This window comes from Cyrtonyx montezumae, unplaced genomic scaffold (assembly GCF_038088225.1).
Source record: "Cyrtonyx montezumae isolate F1298 unplaced genomic scaffold, pur_monq_1.0 scaffold_8, whole genome shotgun sequence".
Classification (NCBI taxonomy): domain Eukaryota; kingdom Metazoa; phylum Chordata; class Aves; order Galliformes; family Odontophoridae; genus Cyrtonyx; species Cyrtonyx montezumae.
Genome location: NW_027072089.1, coordinates 47,973,103 through 47,997,255, shown reverse-complemented (window position 1 = coordinate 47,997,255; position 24,153 = coordinate 47,973,103). Strand labels below are relative to the sequence as shown.

At 39.9% G+C, this 24,153-nt stretch overlaps 1 protein-coding gene across 1 annotated transcript; it reads right to left on the bottom strand.

Moving 5' to 3' along the window:
* Positions 1-23,806, bottom strand: RAB12 (RAB12, member RAS oncogene family). The gene is made up of 6 exons (XM_065752040.1): positions 23,548-23,806; positions 11,396-11,456; positions 4,188-4,326; positions 3,603-3,692; positions 2,643-2,747; positions 1-2,114 (listed from the first exon to the last, which is right to left on the bottom strand). Exons 1-6 carry the CDS (start codon positions 23,789-23,791, stop codon positions 2,001-2,003), a joined length of 753 nt encoding a protein of 250 aa, XP_065608112.1. The 5' UTR covers positions 23,792-23,806; the 3' UTR covers positions 1-2,000.
* Positions 23,807-24,153: the final 347 nt, after the last annotated feature.

Below are 24,153 nucleotides of genomic sequence, written 5' to 3'. Positions count from 1 at the left end.
TTTATCTAAGTCAGATTTCTTAATTTTTATTAAATTCAAACTGCAGAAAAAAATCACAAGTTTCTAAGTACATATAAAAACAAACCAGCTAAAATAGAATTGTTGTCAAGTTAAAACTCACTTCTCCATATTTCTTCCTTTCATGGCATTGCCCACAGTATCATCAGAAATCCTACAAGTGCTTTAGAAGTTGATTTTATCTTATCAATATGATAGTAAACCAAAAGTTTACTACATAAAGCAAACCATTCAGGCACAAGGTGGCAGAAGACATAAGCACAAATATCAACCATGCTTCCTTAATTTGTAAATGGAAATCAAAGTGTGCTTAGATCTGCATGGTATCGTATTCAGAATGTCAGAGCTTGCTTACTGAAATAAGGGATTAGAAAAATATCTTTATGTTCACAGTTCTTTGTGTCTTTTTTCCTTCCATAAAACACAGGGAAACTTCTTTAGTCAGTGGCACAACTTACTGTTAAGTGTCAGTGTCTCAGCTAGAGGAGTGGCAAAAGTGACAAAATGGGTTCCAGCACCAGAGAATGAGAAGTGGAAAAGCTGTAGTGTGAGAAAGTCTGGTTAATATTTGTGTTGCCAGGGTAATTAACAGTTTGTGACCACCTGCTAAGGTAACATGACAAGTAGCCACATGCTGCTTGAAGGTATCAGCTGGGCTCGGCCATCCCAAGACAGCAAGAATCAAGGGGAACAATTAATTTTTGCTGCTCTTCTAACCAGACCTAGAGGAACTGTCAAACAGAAGATTAAATAATAAGGAAATCAAAACGAGTAGTTGTTCCATGCTGTAGATTTTACCTTCCACCCATGATTTGACATTTGCCATTCTAATAACAGGTGCAGTTCCACTGTCATTCATAAATACAAAATTTTATTTGCACTTCATTAGTTTAGAAAGACCACAATGTTTTCAATACCACAGACATTCAGGACATACCAAGTTATTCAATTATGTAACTACTGATTTACCACAGCTAAACTAAACAGTGCATTTTAATAAAAGATATACCAAAGATATAATTCACAAATTCATTATCAGACAAAAAAATCTAACACAGTATTTGCTTGATGGGAATAATTTCTACTGTTAGGAAAGAAAAACCTTTTTACCTTAATTTCCCCTCCCCCCATCCCTACAGATGTCCAGATAAATACACGTATATATTCCTTAACACAGGAAAATCTCTTTTTTTCCCTTTAAAAAAAAAAAGAATTTGTCTAGGACAGCAGCATTGCTTTTTATACCTTCTTATAGAGCTTGAATATATCTCTCCATTCTTTTATTGAAACTTATTGATTCTTGCAATTAAGTTTATGCTTATGCAGGAAATTATATGCAATTTCATGGCAATCTTAAATTTGCACCAGATGTGATGTCTTAGTACACAAAGGATGGGTTCAGCATTAAACAAAATAAATAAGGCTGCCAAAAAATTAAACTTAGCTTTTCAACAAATCCAGTCAGAAGAGGATGCTACAGCCAAAAATGTTTTCACTACATTAAAATGAAACATAATGCTGATTATGGAAGCTTTGTACATAAAGTCCTCTGTTTAAAAAAAAAAAAAAAAGTCTTTAAAATAGTCAGCAAAGCACCATATACTTATCTTCATACCAGAAGAGCTTCTGCCTGCCTATTTATAATAACAAGAACTATTACAACATCTATGTCAAGAATAGGTATAGATTTAACTTCTCCTTTTTCCTTGACTGGAAGTGTGGTAAATCTCAATCAACTGTACAGTATTTATAACACTGGGGCAATGAATGAAACATCATTGTGAGGGTCAAGGGTAATAATTAAATGTTATATAGTTGAATCCTACACAGGATTGCATATTTGCATATTTACAAGTTAGTGTGTAGCTCTGACTCGAATAACAAAGTGCAACAAGAAACTGCCAAATGATTGTAGTGCAGAGTAGTACAGATACTTTCTTTATCCTCCCACTCCTATTTTTCACTCTGTGTGGAGTAACAAGTCAACAGCAACGGACATGTGGCCTTGGAGGAGGCAGTTCTGGTGGGATTTCTGGCTCTGGTTGCAGGGACAGGATACTGTTGGACAACTCATTTCTCATAACATCCAGTGGCATCTTAAAGAAAAGAAAACATCACCTGTAAACAATCATCTGCACAGAATTCAATGCAATGAGACAGTTTCAAGAGGTCACTGTCAGCCAAACCCTCCACCTAGGGATTTCCAGATCTTATTAATTAATGATCTGCATTCAAGCAAATTTTGATAACAATTTATTTTCCAATAAAGTCAGGAGACACTATCAAAATAAGCCCAATTTTCAAAAAAAAAAAAAAAAAAAAAAAAAGACAAAGCACAAAAGAACTGCCCGCAAACAAAAGCAGACAAGCATATAGTCAGTCGCCAATATGAAGTTATGAGAAATAGGAACCATAGCAAATAGAAGCAGATGTCTACCAAACTCAACAGCAGTTCACTGACACAGTCAGCAGACTGCAAACTACATCATGCCCACTACATATTAATTTCTCCCGACAGTGTGCACTCACCCCCCATGTTCTCCTAACAAATACAATCAGAGATTCAGTATTTAAAAACACGGACCACATATGTGGGCACAGAAACCACCACCTCGGTATTTTACCTTTTTCAGAATGTCATCAACAAGCTTTAGAAATATTTCATCCACATTAAAATTGTCCTTGGCACTTGCTTCGCAGAACCGCATCCCAGTTATTTGCTGCGCAAACTGACAGAAGAAAAAGTAAAACAGCTACAAAAAACAAACACGCATTCCTCATTAAACCTTTAATTAGCTTCCCTGAAATCTGTGACTGATCTCTAATGCAATGAATTACCCTGAATCTCTAAGGTGCAGCAAATAATGCCAGGTACAGAGAGTTTTCACTTAGATTTGGTTTAACGGAAAAGTGTGTCACACTTTTCAACACCTAAGTTTGAGAAATTAATATCCTCAGTTGAAAAGGATTACACAGATTGCCATGGAGTAAGAGCTTTTCAGAAGAAAAATATTTGTATACATCCATATAAATAGTGCCCTGATCAAGACGAAGCTGTAAGTCTCATGGCAAAACATTCTCCTTTTAGTTTTTTTACTACTTTTGCAATGAAGAAGAACAACAAGAAAAAACAACAACCATGGAAGCAAAGTTGAGTTAAGTAATCAAGCAGGACTCTTGCCAAGCCTACGGTGGAATTGAAAGGCCAGTATCTGGAAGAAGGATCACAAACATGCTCTGAGCGGACACATCTCTACTATGACTCAAGACTTTACTATATCCCTTTTCATAGTCTACATTCCCAAAAGAGGTATTCACTACACTACTGTGTACTGGGGCTGACAGCCAGACTAGTAGTTTATTTCTTTTTAAAGGAAAGGCATACTACTCAAGGAAGAAAGCACATAATGCACGTTGTATAAAAACAAGTAACGAGAATATGAACTTTGACAAAACATCACCACTCTCAGTACGCTCCTCAGGCCCAGCAGCCTGACCTAAGAATAGCCATGGACTCTCAACAGCAATGTCACAGCAGTTTTGCTTCCAGACATTATCTAGGATTTACTTATATCTGTTCTTACCTTTTCTCCCTGCTGCCGAGTAATCTCTCGATCAACTTCACAGTCCAGTTTATTTCCAACTAATAGAAGCTCTGCATCTTCTGAGGCATACTGCAAGTAAAATACTTTAATAAACTAAACAAAAAATGTGAGGCTTCATACAAATATTAAAAACAAAAAGGGCAATTCCTTTACTAAAGAACCATATCCACAGTTTCAATTTCCACGTTCTTCCAAAACATTGTTTTAAGCACTTTCAATTTCAATTTTTAAATATAATTTTAAAAACATTGTTAAGAACCATTTGTTTCAGTTTATCTAGGATTGAACAGAATGACTTATTTCTTCTCTCCCCAGTGCATAGGCAAAAGCATAATATTCAGACTTCCACTGGCACTTCTAGCTACTTTATTCAAAGGAAGCAGGAATGGGCAATCATTTTGCAGCAGAACACATCAATGTTAAAATCCTGCTAAAAGAATTCAATGCACACCAGTAGTCATTAGTTTAATATCCTATAACTATGCTGTTAAAAGTATATATTACTGAGTCATTTTGAGAAAAAACTACTTATCCAAAAAAATGTAATAAAAATACTTAGCCTACCTTATCAATCATTTTCATCCATTTTGGCAAATCATCAAATGTTTCCTTCTTGGTGATATCATACACCAAAATAATTCCCTTGGCACTTCTGTAATAAGCTGAGGTAATGCTGTTGAATCTCTCCTGACCTGCTGTGTCCCTAAGAAGCAGCAGCAAACATTGGCAAAAATGTTCCACAGATTTGAAAAGCACACAATAACTTTGTTTCTATGTTAAATAGAGACACCCTCCCACGCTTCTGAAGATAGTCTACATTGAAAATTGAATGTGTGTGTGTGTATTTGAGGGGAAAAAAAATTGAGCAGTACTTCCAATTACAAAAAGTTTCAACATCAGAATTACTTATCCCATACTAACTTCACCAAGAAAGGCCACCAAACAGGTCTTAATGTGTCTGAAAATGAAGCTGTCCAATGAAAATGTAACAGCAGATTAAGCTGGTTTTGTGGTGTTTGGTTGTTTCTTTTTTATATAGCCCTGGAAAAAAAATGAAAAAGAAATGGATACATGCTTAGCAAACTAAAACAGCTGGACATCTAACAATAAAATGAGTAATGCATTGATTATTATGATTTGAACTTTCAGAGCCTTTTTGGATCAATCACAGTAGTTCAACCACTGTTTTAAGGCTAAAGCAGAGTCTACTGGCAGAATTCACTTCTGAACAAGTGACTTCTAAAATACATGAACAACCTCCATGTACAACAGCTTCTGAAAGAAGACTACTGCCTTTCACACTTCCATCTATTAGCATGAGATGGTCAGATAGCATTTCTATCCTCACTTTCAATGTTGCAGGCGTTTCTTTCACAGTGCATTTACACTGGAGATTATTTTCAAGCAATGTCAACATTTTGCCTGTACTAGCTAGTTGATATTCCGAAGTAGATATGACAAAGTTATTTTTTACCAAATCCTGTCATGGAAGATTTCTGGCAGTTATACAACAGCTGGCATATACCCCAAGTCTTAAAATGTGACTGGTATCAAAAACAAATAATAAGTTATAATGGCGCTTCAAAGTGATCAAAAGATATGTCAAAATATGGAACAAAATTCAGAGTGCATGGGAGAAAATGTGTGCACGTGCATAGGGATCAGAAGCTCAAGGGGAACTCAGTTCAACAGTCACATTTTAGACAAAAGGATAAGAATGAATCTGGGAATGAGATTAACAATGAGAACTGAAACACTTGTCACCAAAAAGAAAAAATATGTTCACAAAATGTCACACTGACTGTCTAGAATAATTCTTTTAAGGTTTATGCACAAGTAGTACAATAAACTACAATAAATCTATCATACTCTTCACAAAATCTTTAAGGATCTCACTTATGCAGGCTTGAAAGTGAAGTAAATTCCTGAAACTGCCACAAGTGTACTTGATAGCAACAAACTTTGGGTAGGTGACTTCACAAATTAAACACTATCTACTAGGAAAAGATGCAAAATCTCTGCTTCACAGCCTTAGGAAAAAAAATTGACTAACACTTCACTACAAGCCAGTAGCATCACGACATGGAACTTGGGATAGGGAGGCAGAAGAGAACAAAATCCTCCTACATACATTTTTATCTTTGTTCATATCCCATTCTCTACTCCAAAGTTAAGATTTGACTTCACATACAAAAGGTGAAAACAGGTGGAGTGGACTGTTTCAATGAGATCAAGCTCTGTAAGTATTTCAGACGGTTTTAGATGATTAATTGGTTGCTTCCTTGCCACAGATGAAGTGGTTTATATTAAAGCAATACAAGTTCTGGCAGCTGAAGTCACATATGTATACATTACTTAAAGGAAGTAATTCTATTTTCTCTTCCCTTACTTTTTTGCGATGCTCACGTTTGGTTTTGACAGATCCTTTGGAAATTCATTCCATGAATAATTCAAAAATTCTAGTAGGAACCACTGATTTTCCACATATGGATAGCACTGCTTCAGTACTTACGAACAGGCTTCTCAGAATTATCACCACGTAGAGCAGCCTCTGCTGTCTGCTGCTAATCCAGCCTACTGACCAAGTGTATCAGGGATGGGATCCCTTTAGTTCTATCACCTGTGCAGACACAATCAGATGGCAGGTGGCAGGGCATGCCCCACATATGGAAGAACACATCAAGTTGTGGTCAGACTAATGAAAACCACTGCCTTTTTTTGCATGTCAGTCTTCCCTTTCTTCTCTGTGCCCTTGTCAGAGCAAGGAAATAGAGGAGCCCCTTCAGAGCTAACTTTGCCTACAGGTCAATGTTAAGGGCTTTTAGCAATTCCATCATAAAGGAGCTCCTTCTGAGGTACCAGCTCACTCAGTTCATATGTTAGGGAAATACACAGGGGAAATAAACACACTGACATTCAACTACTCTCCCTGAAGAGATCAGACAACACATGAGGTAAGCCTACGTGTAAGCACTGGAGTCAACATTACACTCAGCCACTACAGTTATCTCCAGCCCCATATTTCTCCTAGTCTGCTGAGTGCTTTATCTCCTCAGTATATCCGGTATTATCAACCTCTCCTTACCTCAAAACAACCTCGGGTTCTTTAAATGTTTATAGTACTGCCAGAATCTGTACCCTCAGGTCCTGCACTCCTCTTACTGTAGTTCATTTGTGCACGGTTCACCTTGCTGGCTAAATGAGACACACTGCATGCTGTGGTTGGTTTGAAAGCCCCACTATATGTTCAATGAACAGATGGCCACCAATTGTCATCTGCCAGTCACACTAAGCACAGTGAACTGTGGTTGACTTTCTTCGCCTTGCTCCAACGGTCACGATGTCCACACTCTTTGTGTAACCAACGCATTCCAACTGCTGTGGAAAATTTAAGTGAAACCAGTCTACAGGTTTGATTGTAAGCATGATCTGATAATACTTGTTTCCTTAGAAAACTGGAATAACATTGTATTATCCTTCAGCAGCAAGGAGAAAATTGGAATATTATCTCTAAAACAAGCAATAATCAGCAGTGGGCGGTAAATTCAGAGCATAGCCCCGAATTAGCTAAGTTAGCTGCCACTGAGTATCAAGTTAATCAAGTTGATTCCCTATCAAGTAGGGAAACTTATCTTGTACCAGAACTATGGCCTATTTCTACAAAAACATGTGGCAAATTCTTCCAGCACTGAGGAAAAAAAATAACAAGGCCTAAAGCAGAGCTAATGTTAAAAGCATGTCCATCATTAAATGTGTTTTCAGAGGGAACGCTTGAGTAAAGACAGCTATAGGAAGGAGCAGCAGAAAGCTGCGAGATGAGCATTATTTAACTGCACTAACAGTATGCAACCTCATGCATTTCATGAACAATGCTAATGCTGCTAGTTCCTTATTTCTCTTGCAAGAACTTGTAAAAGTATAAGGCAGACCCATTTCATTCCAACTCCAGAAGTCCAAACGATAAGCTACTACAACTTCATCAGTAATTTGGCAGCACTGAGAAAATACAACAGATGACTCCTTTTTTAAATACTAAAATAAGTTTCCTTTTACTGATTTTTTTTCCAAGAACTTGTTTTAATGGAAAACTAAAGCTACTTCCAAATGGTAATTACAAACATTCAGCATATGACTCCTTCACCTACTGCAATCTGCAATTAAAAAAAAAATAAAAATCCCTGCTTGACTCTTCTCATGCTTCATTAACAGAAACCAGACATTGCTCCAAAAATACAGACAAACATTGCACCAAACAAAAGCAAACTAAAAAACAACACTACCACAACACAAAGCCTTCTTTCAAGTGCTGACTTGCTGTATTATCAGACTGCATAAAACACAAAAAGATTCAAAACTGCCTTTGGCTCTGAAGCTAAATTCATTTTTTTATGAGTGGCAGAGTGAAGTGGCAATAGGGAGGGGTTGTATATTTAAACAGAAATAAAAAAATTAACCATAATTTAACATTTGCACTCACTTTGTGCTTTTATGGTACATGGAGACATTTAAAAAATGTTTTAAAGTGATTTGGGGGTTAATTCTACTTGTTAAGCTGAGCTTTTCTTTCCCATTAAAACACAACAAAAAACAGAAGTTACTTGCAATTTTTTATTACATGAAATAATTTATGCCACAGGTACTAACCTGTAAAAAGCTATTCTCTTACATTTCAGGACAGGCGATCCCTTCCTCACAATACTCCCTGTCTAGGAAAATTTCTAGCACTACTGCCCATAGAAAACCCTGAGCTGGCAGCATCAGAACTTTTAATGAGAACAATTCAAACAACTTTCAGAAGCAAATCCAGATCTCTTGCCAGGTGCCAGTGGCCTCCTTGGGCACGAAACTCAGCTGCTCTGGCAGACTAGCAGGACACTAGGCACAGTGGTAAGGCACTGATGCCTCCAGCAGCTGGGTATTTTCAGATTGGAAGTCTGACCTGGATGCTTTTTGCTTTAGCTAAATGCTCAGATTTACTCAGGTGACAGGGCACAGTCAGATCTCACTGTCCTGAGCGACTCCTGGTACACCTAGATGGTGTTTCCTAACATTTGGACTGGCTCTGAGAAAGCACTAAAGCAGAGATGCTCAGATTCACTCTGATAATTTAGGCTAACTGCTCAGTTATTTCATCCACTACCTAACTGCAACAGACACTACTCACACCATATATGAACATGTTTCAGCCAAGAACTGAAACTCAGAAGCTGACCTATTGTGTCTACCACTTCTGTCAGCCCAAGGGACACTGCTACTGTGCTGGGGGGAGCAGTGAAAATGAACGCTACCAAGCATCCTCAGTGCTGCTCTACTTATTTCATCTTCCAAGGAGCAGGAGGTTGTTTCCTGATTGAAAGTCAGGGAAATAGGTAGAAGGTAGCAGTGCATTGTAAAGTAGCGGGGGCAGGACAGGAACAAATAAGCTAGAGATAAGAATGGAAGACTCTTTGATCCTCAGGTGTACAATATCCCACTGCAAAAGCAATACAGAGACAGTCTGATTTGTATGCTTTTTTACAAACAGCATCCAGGTGATGCAGGCTACTTTCAAAAGGAAACATCACTGATTGACATATTCAGTGTAGTTCTCTGCTGTTTTGCTTTTTTCATACATAAAATTGGCAGAGGTCTGTGGAAAACACTGCTGGCAGAGCAGCCAGTGAAGAGAGGAGTCAAGCGACCACTGGTATCCAATCTGGTATTGAAAACAAAAACAAAACAAACAAACATTCTAGTTTGATTTCTGAAATAGAGTTATCACATGACTGAAAAAATAAAGAAGCGTGGATGCTTCAAAATGCAACCTTAGCCACTTTCAGGAATCAAGTATTTTAGAAATGATTTGTTCACTTAATTGTCCATTTGTTCAAAACAAAGTTTTCTGTAGTAATTACCGTGATCTTTGTAAGTAAAGGCCACCAGGAAGCATGAGGCAAACTGTTCTCTACGCAGGTATAAAAGGAGACCGAGTCAGGATCAACCACATGACTTCAGTTGGCATTTTAAAACTGTAAGTGGCTGACTTAAAGTGTTTTCCTGTTTTCATCTAACAACTGAAGGTACAAAAAGAATAAACAGGCCCAAAAACACATACAACACACTTCAAAATAAATTAGCAACAGTGGTGGTTATTTAATTGCTTTCCGAATCTTTACAAGCATGCCATGACAGTTTTAAGGGTAATCCATAAGAACAGCACTTTGACAGCAATTGCAGGAGAGAAAGTGACACTTGAGAGCTGGAAATTGTGTTCAAGGACTTTAAAATATTTCCCTTTCCAATGTGTTTTGTTCACCATTCTAGCAGGTCTTCGCACAGGACTACTGGCCACTTTTTTAGCAACCTATCAATGTTTAAAAGCTTCCTACATCTGCCTAGCATATTTTCAATATCTGGAAAACAATGGTTTAAACATCTCTCTTCCAGCAAAGCATCTCTTATAAAGTTTTTATTCAACATGAAAAAAACTGATTGACAAGCTCAGCATATTTCACAGCAAAACGTTAAGTTAGGCATATGGTAGCACCTCCTTATCAAAAACTTCTGTTACCTCTGTCAGCTTCAGCAGACCCTGGCTAGCAACTGCTGGCTCAACTGCCAGCCTTGTGGTCATTGGTTTCCAAGCAGGGACACATGATGGATGAAGACATGCCAGTAACATTCAAGTGTTAGGTGACTGATGACACCAAAGATGATGCAGCAGTTAACTCAGAGGGAAGCAAGACAGACACATGGTGTGACAAACAGAGTTGATGGTGACCTGCCAAGAGGAGTTAGTGAGCTGAATTCACTGCATCCATGTAGTTAAGAATGAGAAATCACCAGAATATCCCAAAAGTGTATCAGAGAGTATTCAGAACATTTTTCCCCTTCTATAGATTGTTAGCGGTTGTATCAGCTTAACTACAATGCCAATTATGCATCAAGCACTGTTAATCAACCAAAGCTAAGCTTCTACACAGTAGTATGTAAGATTAATGTATATTAACATAGCTGGTTTATTCTCTCAAAACAATGCTTACGTATTAGACAACTCTACAGAACAAAGGAGCACTTAAGCTCAATGAGTCCTAAACAATTTCAGTTCTATCACTAGCATGGGGAATCGTTATGAGGAAACGTGTATCTTACTCTAGAACAGAAAAGCTTAGCTAATACATCAAGTTTTCTGCAGCAGAACATCATGTCTAGCTAACATATACTTGTCCTAGTTGTATGAGACCATTTTATGTCTCAGTGCTGTCATAGGGGGTATAATTTGCTTAGTCTTGTCTGCTCTTCATTTTTAAGCTATTTAATTCAATGTCAAGGAAACAGCACAGTTCATATCAAGTTTTAGAAAAACAGTTCAGGAAATATTTTATGGTTGCCTTATAATTGCTTCTGTAGTGAGTCCGTTTAGAACAGTCCAGAAAATCAACAGACAACTTGATTTTTAACATGGTCACTTTCTTTTGTTTGTTGAACTCCTATTTCTTGTGTAGATGATTTCATACTTCTAAAAAAAAAAAGTCCTTGAGATCTCTGTGATGCATTAATATTTCAGTAATTACACTTGTGCCCTATTTCTAACCATCTTTCTCCTCCTTTATCCTCACGAAAAACCCAAGAGCTATTTGGTTTTGCTTAAATCAGGTGGGAATGGAGGAGAGAAACAGAAGGCCCAGAGCTAAACCAGCTTATAACAGTTAATAGTATTAGACAAGCATATTGATTCATGCTATAACATAAAAATTAAAACATACTGCTGGTTGCACATTAGTTTTACTTACCAGATTTGTAATCTAATTTTCTTTCCTCTTAGCTCTACTGTTTTGATTTTAAAATCAACACCTATAAACAAAATACAGCAAACAGAAAAGTAGAAATAAGAAGCAAAAGTAACGAGGGTGTAAATTATTATTATTATTTTTGGATAGGTTGTTGTTTTTTTTTTTAAATAAACTTTTAACAGGTTTGCAACAGGCAAGATCATCACACGGATTTGATTACAGCTATGTAGTCCGTGAGCCATCCAATTTGGCAGCATCACAACATAAACTTTCCACTTTGTGCAACAGTTCCAGCAGCAGGTGAACCCAACACAACAGTAAAACAACAGGCATGGCTGGTTGTTTCTCCCTTATTCACACTGACTGTCAAGGACAAGCCTGCTCTCCTTCCAAGTGGCACAGCTGCCTCGGAGCATGAAGCAAACCCCATCCCTCACACCAGACTATGAATTGGAACAATACACACCCATACCCAAGCCAGATGCTTAACATCTGTAAAGTGCTAGAGTGGAAGTGCTGGAATTGCAGTTGGCTAATGCAGTTCGTCAGCACCGCCCTTCTTCATTTTGGCAAAATGTTTATGAGTGAACTGTTTCATTATTGAACAACATTTAAATTGCCTTTTATTCCTGTATGATACTTTCAACCATCATCTCAAAATTCCAACCAGATTTTGAATGCAAGCTAAATAGCAAAGACAGAACCACAAAGACCTCGTTATACAGTAAGACTTCAAGTCCATGAAAATAAAATTGGCAATCAACACAAAGACATAGTATGGTCAAACAATACCTAGACACAAAAGAATACCACCTGAAACACAAATATTTCAGGGTACAAGTGTCCTAGAATATCACAGTACTCAAACTGTACACTAAAATGAGCAGGTTAACATTTGTATAAACATTTTTGCTTTACTCCTTCCCTCTGAACACCATCCCTTCTGACAGCACCAACTCAAAAAGCAGGGAAATAAAAAGACAGGAGAACATCACCCAGACGGGCACACTTACACCCAACACAGAACTGCAGAAGCATGCTGTGTTGGAAACACTTTGGCCATTTCACACGCAAGCGTATACCAAGGATAGGTACGAAAGTGAAGACAAAGAGAAGATTCACATTTCCTCTCACAAAAACTAAACATTTTCCTAATGGCTGTGCTTGGTAAAAACTAAGTGCCCTTGCTAATACAGCTAGAATTAATACCAGACTCTCATTTCCATAGAAGGAACTGAATTAGGCCCTTATGTCACCTTTACAAAAGTCTTAGGGAAACAAAAGTACATTTCACACCTGAAAACTAGTCTAAAAATGCAGAAGGACCATTGATCTTCATTCCCCTCAACAAAAATGCCCTCAAACACCAACAGCTTACAGCTGTGCACTGCACAGTGGTGAGTTTTGGTTATCACCACAACAGTTCTCCTTCTGGGGATCGCATTTACAGCTCAGTAGGGTTCTTGGGCAATACAGCAACAAAAGCAATACATTGTTTTGTTGCAGTCCATAATGGTAACAGCAATTTTAAAGTACTCGTGTGCAAATTGAGAATAGGAATTACTGAAGTTTCAGAACATTTATTAGTCTTAGTTGTAAGAAACACTTTTAGTGCTTTTGCAAAACCAGTATCTCTGTTAGTGCAAAAAAGTCGAAGAAAATGAAATGGACATACTACTGCTCTGCTATCCAAAATGTGGGAAATAATAATTGTCATTACTACTTACTCATTAATGTTTTAATAGTTGCTACAAAACACCAACTATGGCTACTGCTAAATGCCTTTTCTCCAAAATAGCTGCATTTGAAGTATAAAATATACTTGTCTTAATGGTCACAATTTGTCTACAATACAACAGCAGCTTTATTTGCCAAGGAGATCATCAATATTAACATAAATACTTTCAAATCTCTGCCTTCCTCATATTTCAATATAATTGTCCCACCACCTCAAGTTCCCAATCCCAACGATTACAACATCCTATGTGATTTATTATTCATCTGAGAACTCTTGTTTAAAAAAGAAAAAAGAAAATCCACCCTTTTCCTCTCACTGAAATATTAATGGAATAAAGAATCTTGGTTAACAACTGTGCTTGTGGAAGAGCTTGACCTGAGTACGATGTCAAGAGAATGCAGCTTCTGCTAATAAAGAAGTCGTCCTGCTGTCACACAAGGAAAATATATTTACATCAGCTCTGACCTAAAACTGCGTATTAAAAAATCACCATGGGAATTTCATGCAAATTTCACCAAGTCCATCAGCAAAATCTTTTTGTTTTTAGGGAAGGGGTTTACATACTGTCATCTCAGAAAACCAAGGAACAGAAAGGTAGGTGTGTTTTGATTTTTGAGAAAAAATAATGAACTATGGAGAAAATCCAATTGCTCTAATACAGGAAATTTTCAGCTCAGGACTTCTTGTGGACATGCGGCTCACCATATGCTAGTGAAACCAAGTGGAAAAATGCCTACAGATTAAAAGGATTGTTTCAAAATAAATACTACATCCCTATTCTTGGAATCACAGAAACATTAAGGCTGGAAAAGAAAGACCTTTAAGATCATCTATTCTGTGCCCACTGACCATGTCCCCTCAGTGCCACATCCACACGGCTCTTGGACACCTCCAGGGACAGTGACCTGACCATCTCCCTGGGCAGCCTGTGCCAGTGCATCACCACTCTGAGAGGAATTTTTTCCTAGTATTCAGCCTTCTTATACCAAAGGCAAATAGTTCTGTAAATCATCTGAAAGCGATAGCCTGAAACATTTCTTTCCTATTAAATTTCACAATACACTACGCAGAGCAGTTTGGAGATGTACACTGTTCTATAAAACTGTTTGAAACATCTAGCAATTCAATCAGATAGCTTGCCAGAGCCAAGCAAAGGTTGCTCAAACGATTTTTATAATTAGTAATGCTCCGCAAGTATCAACACAATTCCAAAAGCTTAACGTCTGCCAATACTGAAGGAAAAACACTGGCAACTGTCCTCTTGCAAACGAAGAAAAATTCTGAAGCCTGTCAGGTTTCATTACTGTGTCTCACCACAGACCAATCAAAGGTTATACTTTGAGTTTACCTACAAATTAGTAAACAAACATTTCTTTTCCACTTTAATTTCGAATATTTCTTTAATTTCTTAAGAAAAAGTTCAATGAAATAAATAATTAGCCCAACTAAGGACAAAGAACATAACTAAACCAAGTTTTGCTGTCCACACAATTTCTCCAGGTACTAAATACACGAGGAAAGCCTATTAACAAGTCTCAGGAGGTCAATCAGGAAGCAAATGCTTTCCAGTATTGCGGATAACAAATACTTGTTAGTCACACATGACAAGAGGTAGACAACTGATCTACCCATTCACAAACACAGAACATAAAGGAGCCAGCTGCATAACACTTCATTTGAACCAACCTCTGAAATCTCCCATTCAAACACCAAGTTTAACAAACATGGGTAATTGTTCTATTTGTGTTCAGTCTCCTCCTATCTTCAGAGACTGCTGCAGTCTAGAAGCTGTATGCTGTATGATGTTGTGCCTGAACGCAACCAGTAACAGACAGGCTTGGTGTAACCCTACTACCACAGCCGCACAGCACACATCCCAGTGATGGAAGACAGTCCCTACAAGGATGTCAACAACAGTTAACACAAACAAGCCACCCAGGCACCTTCTGATCTCAATGACGCAAACAGAATCCAGTATGTGGCTTTATTCATTCAAACTTCAATAAAACTGAGGAATCAATAATCACTGTTGACAACCACATTAAATCTGAACAGTGCATCTTATAAAAATGAAGGATTGTAAAAGGCTCTCTCCAGTGGCAAACCATGGCTGGTTTTCATGCTCCCTAGTTTGCATTTAAACACCTACTGATGATTTTACTGACAAGAAGTCATCAAATGTGCATAGCAGAGCCAGCAGGTGCACATTTATGGTTACTCTGAGGTATGTGCCCCTTGCCAGGCCACAGCAGCGGGAGGGCAACCAGAAGGCTGGTCACCATCTCTGGTCTCCCGCTGTGGTGATCTTATAGACACCACCAGCACACCATGCATTCAGTTCTAGTATGACTACATCCAGGGCACGTGTAAATCCCAACAGCCTTCTCTCCATGATTAAAACTGCTCACTTTGGTCGACAGATTCTCCCACAATTGTTTTTTCACTGGCGTGGCCTTTTAGAGGATTCCTAATGCACATCTCATACATATTTAAGAACTAATGAAAAAAGGCACAAAAACACAGATCCCAACCTCAGCTTTGAGTTTCTGATTTGGTACCTATGAAGCACTTTGAAATATCCTGATCCAGCCTGCTTTACCACCAAACTGCAGGTAAGAAGCTCCCCTGCCTCTAGCTGGAAAGATGTTGAGCAAGGCATCAAGTACAGCAGCAATTATATGGCACACTGAAGATAATATGATTAATTCAGTATTTAGAAAAAAATTCTACAAAGCACACTGCTTTTGTTGTGAAAGCATGTGAGCTTTAGATTAGAAAGACACTTCATGCAAACAAGAGCACCTACTTCAACGTTTAATCAACTGAAACAATGCTTTTCCAGGAAAAATAAAGGGCTACTGGACTACAAGGCAATTAGAGGGGTTTGTTTCACTTGTTTTGAAGTCTGTGAAACAAACAGCTTAGAGAACTGTCTGCGCTCCTTTCCAAAACAAACAGCCCTAAAAGAAAGGGAACAGGCACTCAAAATAAAGGGAACAGGCACTCAAAATAGAAGTGCACTAATGAAGTTCTAGATAAGGGCAAATCAGTGTGAGCCATGTATCTCTGTACCAAACTAGAGCCTATTCCAGACTGAAAACAAATCCAGTACAAATGAAGTCTAGACTGAAAAAGGTTATAATACATAAATTATTTCTCATTCCTGTTTGCAGTAAGAACTCTACTAAAACATACACTGAAACACACACAACTGGGTTTAGTTTCTTTTAAAACTATCTGTCTAGAAATAAACAGTGAAGTAACTTCTTACTCCGTATTCTGCATCTTGGCTTTCATTTCTTTCCCCCCCTAAGTGGCAGAAAAAGGAAGCGGAAGCTGTTTTGTGGACACACAGTGACCTTAAGAGGCCAAGACTTCCTGACCACAAAGTTCAGGCAGGAGCTGGGAAAATAGATGCAAATAGAGCACACATAACTCCTCCGGCTAAAATCAATTCCAATAGATTGAATTTGCAGAGGCCTATTAGCTATTCCCAGCAAAGCAATGCAATCAGTGAAAAATAATCAGACCGTATTTGAAGGGACACAGTCAGTTTAAAAATTCAGAGTTTGCATACTGATTGATCATTAGAACTGACTTAAAATTCAAAGGCTGGGACTGTTTGTTTACTTTGGACGTCTGACAGCATTACAGAGAAGTTTTCTTCCTTCCGCTACAGTTGAGGACCGTGCTTCTAGAGGTAAGATCCAGCTCTGCTACCAGCCTGCACAGCATCCGCTGTAAGAGAGTCCTTATCTCTAACTAAATACTGATTACAATACAGTAATTAATAGAAACAACAGTAATACAGAACCACTGAAGTCTACAAGTAACTGTAAGAACCAAAGCGGAAATACCTTTTTCTAACTGCACATAAAACATTTAAAGATTAGAAAGAGATTCAGGAGAATTGAGCGTTAGCCACCTATGAGACAGTCTGGGGATTAGTTTGGAAGCAGGTAAAGCTCATACGGCTCTGAAGTGTAATTCTAGAACAATTAACATGCAGAAACTTGAGACTGCTCGCCTAAAATAAAAGTGCACACGTAACTCAACTGGCAACCGTGCTACAGACCAAAGCAAAACAGACACATCAACAGCAGAAAAAAAAATAACTGGTGACGTATATGCAGAGGTTAAATTTTAAAGGTGCAATTATACGAATTTTTAGAAAGTCAACAGTGATCTCTGAATGCCTAATACATGCTTAAAAAAGTCTAAGATGCTCAGTATTTCCACACTTAATGAAAAGAGAGGAAGTTGTTTCTTCATCATTTCATCATCTGTGAGAACACGAAGTCTTTCTGAAAGTGCAAACTTTTAATCTATTTACAGCACTAACTTCAAAGCACGGACCAAATTTTTGATAAACAGAATGAGGTGAAGGACAGAACTATATGCATAAGATACTCTGGGCCTTCTTGGAGATGAGGTATTTGCAAAACTCCTGCCTACCAAACTGACAGACAGCGAGCTAGTGGTCTACAGCTAACCTCATCTGAAAGGAAAACTGAATGTGAAAGAAAATTAATGACAGCACTCCGTATTTTAAAAAGGCAGAACTCATTTCAAAATGAAATGGAACAGAGCATTTTGGTTTGAGTACCAAGCTTTCCATTCCTTACATATCAGAATAAATAAAACTGTAGAAGAGTTGCCACGTGCTGTTACGTAGTTGCGGTCTTAACAAGTGGGAATATTAATCCTCTCTCCTGTTCAAGGACAGCCTGGTGAAGGCTTCACAGAGATTTAAGGTTTTTGCAATGAAGGGTATTCTCTATGGATTCTTGTCCATTTCACAGGCTAAAAACACAAGCATTTTGCAAAGTGCACGTGTCATCAAATGAATGTCTATTTAAGTTCACAACTTTCAGAAAAAAATATTAAAGTCCATAACTGAGAATCATATGCTCCCTATTTTTATTTTTTGCTTCTGACACTCTCAGCTGTTCACAGCCCAGACTGAGTCTGACAGCTGCATTCCACTCTCCTTACAAATGAAACTCCACATTCGACACCATTCAAGTGGGCTCTCCATGCTGTCTGTTGGTGTACTTGCACATTCTCATACACGCGCTAACAACGGACTGAAAGATATTCGGACAGCTCTGTTATGATAGAACCCAGCATCTGAATATCTCCCTCATTTAGGCTAGTAGTTGGCTTACAAATGAGGAAAACAACATCGATTTCAAATTGAATCATCTTCACAAGCTCTTAGTAATTCAAAAAATAGAAAAACGCAAACAGCCCTTTCCAAAGCAGTGTTCCCGAACCCTGATCATTTACAGCATCACCCTACTACAGTTTCCTATTTAAAAATATAGGTTTGTTACCTTATGAGGGCTCAAATGATTATGCGTGAAAAAATATAGGTTTGTTACCTTATGAGGGCTCAAATGATTATGCGTGAAAAAATATAGGTTTGTTACCTTATGAGGGCTCAAATGATTATGCGATATTGCTGACTATGCTGTATGCTTAGTTGACACATACAGGGCAAATAGCTATTGACAGGTTCTTTCAGTTGTGGTCTCCAGTGTCAATTACAAGTGACAACAGTACCAATGGTAAAAGGCAGCTTCCAAAGAGCACAGGCTTCCGCTCAAAGCTGTGTTTCCTGAACTCATGGTTTCACAGCTGAAAACAGTGCAAGTTCCTACATGCTCTCCAGTTACCTTAAGGTTTTATGTAAGGTCAAACTGGTTTCTGTGCAAGAGCCCCCTGTTTCATACTATCAGTACTCCGTCAAACTACTGCAGCACAACATCAGCAAAACACTTGTTAAGTTTTATTTACATTAATTTACACTAGTCAGAAAGCCAATAAATAAAAATAAGTATGTATTAATATCCTGAACAAACGAAGATGAGGGCTATTTCTCACACAAACACTTAGTATTGTTGGCCAGGAGTTACTTCCTTTTTTTTTTTTTTTTTTTTTTTTTTGCACTGCAAAGATTTCTCAGACTAAGAACAGAGCTGATTTGAATATAAAGCCAACAGAAGGTTGACTGCCCTTTATCATGAAGTGGATAAGCAAAAGATATTTACTTCCACCCTCTTTTCTCCATTGCAATTAAGTTTTTAGTGCCACCTTATGGAAGGCCAAAAAAAATAACCTCCACACAAAAATTAAAATGAATTACACTTGTCAGAGAGAGTCTAAGTTGATTATAATTAGTATTACAGGAAAAGATTATGGGAATGAAACCTAACATTTATGTTGTTAGTCCAAAGACGACGAAGAAAGAAGCTGAATTGTGACAGGAAACTGAAACATAAATACATACATACATGTATGTAAATATTTCTATATCACATATGCTTATTAAAAACAGCAGTTGCCTTATTTAAAGTTGGTCTGATGAAGTTTAACCCGGAAGTTTTCACCATGACTGCTGCCTACTTACTGGAAATTAAGCATTTTGCATGCTTATTTTTGAAAGAATTAACAGGTAATGGACTGCTTGGAAGAAAAAGCTATGGAGCTCTGTAAATTCAGTGAGCTCCCAATACAGCACCCCATTTCAGTGTATGTTAAAGCAAAGGAATCAACGCCAAAGTGCATTTGTGAAGCCAAAGGGATCTTTCCCCACAGCACATTTGCATGCCCGCAGGCTACAATTAGTCCAAAAGGAATCACAACACTCCCATCCCGATGCACAACAACACTTCCTATTACAAATTTGGCTGAGTAGCTCCACCTATGATTTTCCTAGTAAACCAGGCCTGAAGGAGGCTCTGGCATTTCCTTCAAGCGGTGGTGTAGTGTCCTCAGAACAGCTGCTAAAAGGAGCTGGCCACGAGCTTGCAGGGACATCTCAGCTCTCACATTAGGGAAGGCAAGGCCTCTTTCCTGGGATACCTTCATGATGGAAGAAGAGCTGAGGGATGGATGAGACTGGGCCTCAGAAACCTTACATAGGCCAGCACGGGAAAGATGAGAGGAGGAGCTCAGCTTAAGGTGGAGGGGCAGGAGAGGCAGCTGTCTGAGCAGTGAGTTAGTGCAGGGCCTCTTGTTCAGGACAGCAGGAACCTCAGGTCCTGAGATGAAAACCAGGAGGGAAGCAGAACGCTTAGGTGGTTAGGAGTTCGGTAGATCTGTCACGGAAACAGCAGAAAGACTGGCAATGAGCAGTTGGGATATGGATAGAAGAGCAGCTGGAAAGTACAGAGGCCTTTGAAAAACAAAAGGACACTTGTTTTTCACTGTTAAGAGTCTGGTAAACCTCCTCGCAACAGTTTTAGTCCTTCTCTTTTGTGAATAACACAGGTGCGTGGAGGTAAGGTACAGAATCATGACTAGAGATCAACTTTTAATTAAAAATAAAATTTAAATGCATGTTTGTGGACAAAATTAATTAATGATGCCAACACTACCCTCACACCACTCTACCATCACGGAAAAGGAGTTACCTTAACTACCCTGGATTTAACACTGGCATAAATGATTAATTTTACATCACTGTAGATACAGGGGAATCATTTCTGAAGAAAATGTCTTTGTCCGAACAAGAAATAAAAATAAGTTATAACCTAATAATAAGAATATCCAAACCTAGCATATAAAATCATGAACAGCAAAATCTATTTGTCATGTGACACCAGTGTGCAAAAGTCAGTAAATATTTGAGCACACTGAGAATTCTCAGTACAATGTAAACAGCACATTAAGGAGACACAATATTCTGTGCAACTTAATGCCCAAAATAAATACATCAAAAGAATTTTAGATCAACAGCACATCGTGTGCCCTTATGAATAATGTGCTGAAATCTGCCAAGCTATTTTCAAAGAACTTCAGTGTTTTGAGATAAGACAGAAGACATGTTGGTGTGTTTTATTAAATTCTGTAATAAAATCTGGCAATGTAGTCTTTGTAAATTAACATTAAAATGCTGAATATTTCTTAATTGAATCCACACCTCCCTGTTTATGCAGGAACATTCAGTGGCATCCCATTAATAACCTAAACAGCAGAAGGGGATGGAAGTTAGCCAGTCTCTTCCAATAAGCATGCAAAGTTTTGGACATTTGCAATCTGTCCACGGTCATAGAAGACCTCTGAGCAGCCTGAACATTTCCATACAAGAGGTTAAGGTGCCATATATTGTTCTCTTCGGCCCACGCTTTCAGAGGTTTAGTATAAAGACTTAAGTAATAAGGTATAAGCCACCAGCATCAAGATAAGGGAGTTAATATGCATCCCCCCAGCTGTATCTACCTAACATAAGAAGATACAGCAATTTTTATTTGCTCTTATATTCTTATTTCAAATTTAATTTCAAGGTATATTCGGTTTATATTGCTTCCTCTGAAATTAAATAAGCCACACTGCTCCAAAACATGTTTCAAAACATTCTCTACTCAGAACTCTCTCTCTCAAAATAAATAAATTAATTAAAAAAAAATCACTGCAGAAAGCAGTTACAAAGCAAGTGTATCACTTGAACTGTGCATCAAACTCTGACCCCAGATCATTTCCGAGTGCAGATTATTCTCCTTCTATGTAACATGCAAACAGCAGAGGTTACTTTTTTCTTACCCTATGGTGCAAAAATAAATAAATAAATAAATAAAAGTGCAAGCTTGCAGTCACAACAATGAGAAGCTCTTTCACTTAGCAGCTGAAGGATCGGGGGGAATCTCAGCAGCTCTCAACTCTAGACAGAGGACCTTGAAAGAATGCCATTACTGTCAAGTTTCTACATGTATTTTGGCACAAGCTGATTTCCCTATGCTGCTTTATGTTGGCACACTTCATACATCAAACATTACGTAAGCCTCCGTCTAGCAGCATACCACCACTTATTTCCTGTCTTTTGTAAAATAAGGAAGCATTCTGCTTCAGTCACTGCCTCGGTTATCTAGGAAATCAGTATACTTACAAGGCATTAGACTGGAAGTCTGGACTGGGGTCTAGGGCACCTCCTCTCACTTCTCAAGATTCACATCAGGAAACTAACCCTAGCTAAAGGAGAGCAGCCCAGCCTGAAAAGAACGCTAAATGTAGGTCACCCCAAAGGAGTTCAAAGGAACGCAGTCACAGAGAATTTGTAAAGAGACATTCCACCGCCAGTTCTACTTCTTCCCTAGCTTATTGCTGGTTAATCAAATTGGTCTATTTACAAAGGCCATCAGCATTTCTTCACTATAACTTATCACTTTGAGATTATGTTTCCCACTTTTTATATGTCAGAAAGAAGTCGAGTAACAAGCTTAAAGACATGGGCACTAACAGGCTGCTGAGAGGAAAAGCCACAGCACTATCAGAGCGGGATTTTTTGAGGACCTAGGAAAAAAATAGGAACAGAAGAACTGACAAAACACATGCTAAAACAAACAAGTCGTTCTACTTTTCTGTCACAGAAGGATGAGCTCGGAGCTTCCATCAGATGCTATAGGTTTGTTCACGTTTCAAGCTACAACTAAGCTACACACACTCATTTTATAATGACACAGACTTAACAACTGCCTTGATGCAGGACCTAAGCGTTCAGTTCTGAAAACAGGTCTGTAATAATGCAGACTAACCAGCTAATTTTTCTCCCTTTACACATCCATGCATCAAAGCACAGCAGGCATTAAGCCACCTCAAAGCACCGCTGACTAACCCATGAACAAGACACTGCTGTACAAAGCTGGGGAGCTGCCCCCCAGTTTGTTGAAGGAGGAGCAAAACACACTCAGGAGACGCTCTCTGCAAAACAAAGTATCAGATGTAACACTGAGGAGAGTTTCCTGGCAGCAGGGTTCCGGACCTAGTCGGGCTGGGGTCTGCAGCTGCACTTGGAAGTCCTGTCAGTGACATTCAGCGAACAACTCCTCAGCTCCTGAAACACTTCTGTACCATCTCAGCCTTTAGCACAACGTCCTGTTTAACCAGCCACCCATAAACTATCACAGAATCACAGAACTGTAGGGGTTGGAAGAGACCTCCAGAGACCATCTAGTCCAACCCCCTGCCAAAGCAGCTCCCTAGCTCAGGTTGCACAGGTAGGCCTTGAATATCTACAGAGGAGACTCCCCCACCTCTCTGTGCAGCCTGTGCCAGTGCTCCGTCACCCTCACCGCGAAACAGCTCGCTGCGGAACTTCCTACGCCCAAGTTTATGGCCGCTTCCCCTCGTCCTGTCCAAACACGTAAGAACGAAAGAGGACACCAACAATCCCCGCCAGAGCCGGGCCGAACTAGGCCCTCCGCCGCCCATCCCACCGCGTGCCGGGAAGGAAGCTGTGCACAGGGGCTCTCCTCACAACTCCACGCTCCACCACCCGAGCCACGGACGGGCACCCGCTGCGAGGGGCAGGAATAGATCTCCCCAGGGGACGGCTCCAGGCGGCACACGGGGAGGGACCGCGAAAACCCGGCAAGGCCACCGCGGCCAGGGCGCGGCCGGCGGGCTGCCTTACCCACGGTGGACTTGCAGGCCTCGCAGAAGGTGTCGTCGGTGAAGCGCTCCATCAGGCTGGTCTTGCCCACCCCTCGCGAGCCGATGATGATCACCTGCAGCTTGAAGTCGGCGGGCCGCGGCGGCTGCTTCCTGCGGCGGGCCTGTCCCCCGGACAGAGCCGGCGATCCCCCCGCCGAGCCCGCCCCGAGCTCCAGCCCGCCGCCCCCCGCCCTGCGCTGCGCCAGCCCCGAGCCCGGCTCCATCAGCGCCGCATGCGGCGCCGCGCTCCCCGCCCGCCTCCGCCGCGCCTCGCTCCGCCGCCGGCGCGCACCGCCGCGAGGCAGCGGGTGGAGGGGACCGCGAGGACGAGACGCGGCCGCCACCCGGGAAAGGCGACGGGAACGGGAACTCGACCGACCAGCGCCGCCGCCACGAGCGGCGCGCCCGGCCCGGGCCTCGCCCCGCAGCGCCCTCTACAGCACCGGAGCCGCGGCCCCGCGCCGCAGTGCCGGGGGCGGGAAGTGCTAGTGCCCCGCCCAGCGGGACGGCCCGAGGTAGGGGAGCGTCGGCCCTCGCTTACGCGCGGTAGTTCCCGCCCGCCGCGGTCCAGAGCTCGTAGAAACGT

Excerpts from the sequence above, each read along its gene's own strand:
- RAB12 (XM_065752040.1), bottom strand. The coding sequence starts at position 23,791 with ATGGAGCCGGGCTCGGGGCTGGCGCAGCGCAGGGCGGGGGGCGGCGGG. Across the intron at positions 4,327-11,395 it reads AAAATTAGATTACAAATCTG|GGACACAGCAGGTCAGGAGA; the intron begins GTAAGTAAAACT and ends GCTGCTTCTTAG. Across the intron at positions 2,748-3,602 it reads CTCGGCAGCAGGGAGAAAAG|TTTGCGCAGCAAATAACTGG; the intron begins GTAAGAACAGAT and ends TTCTTCTGTCAG.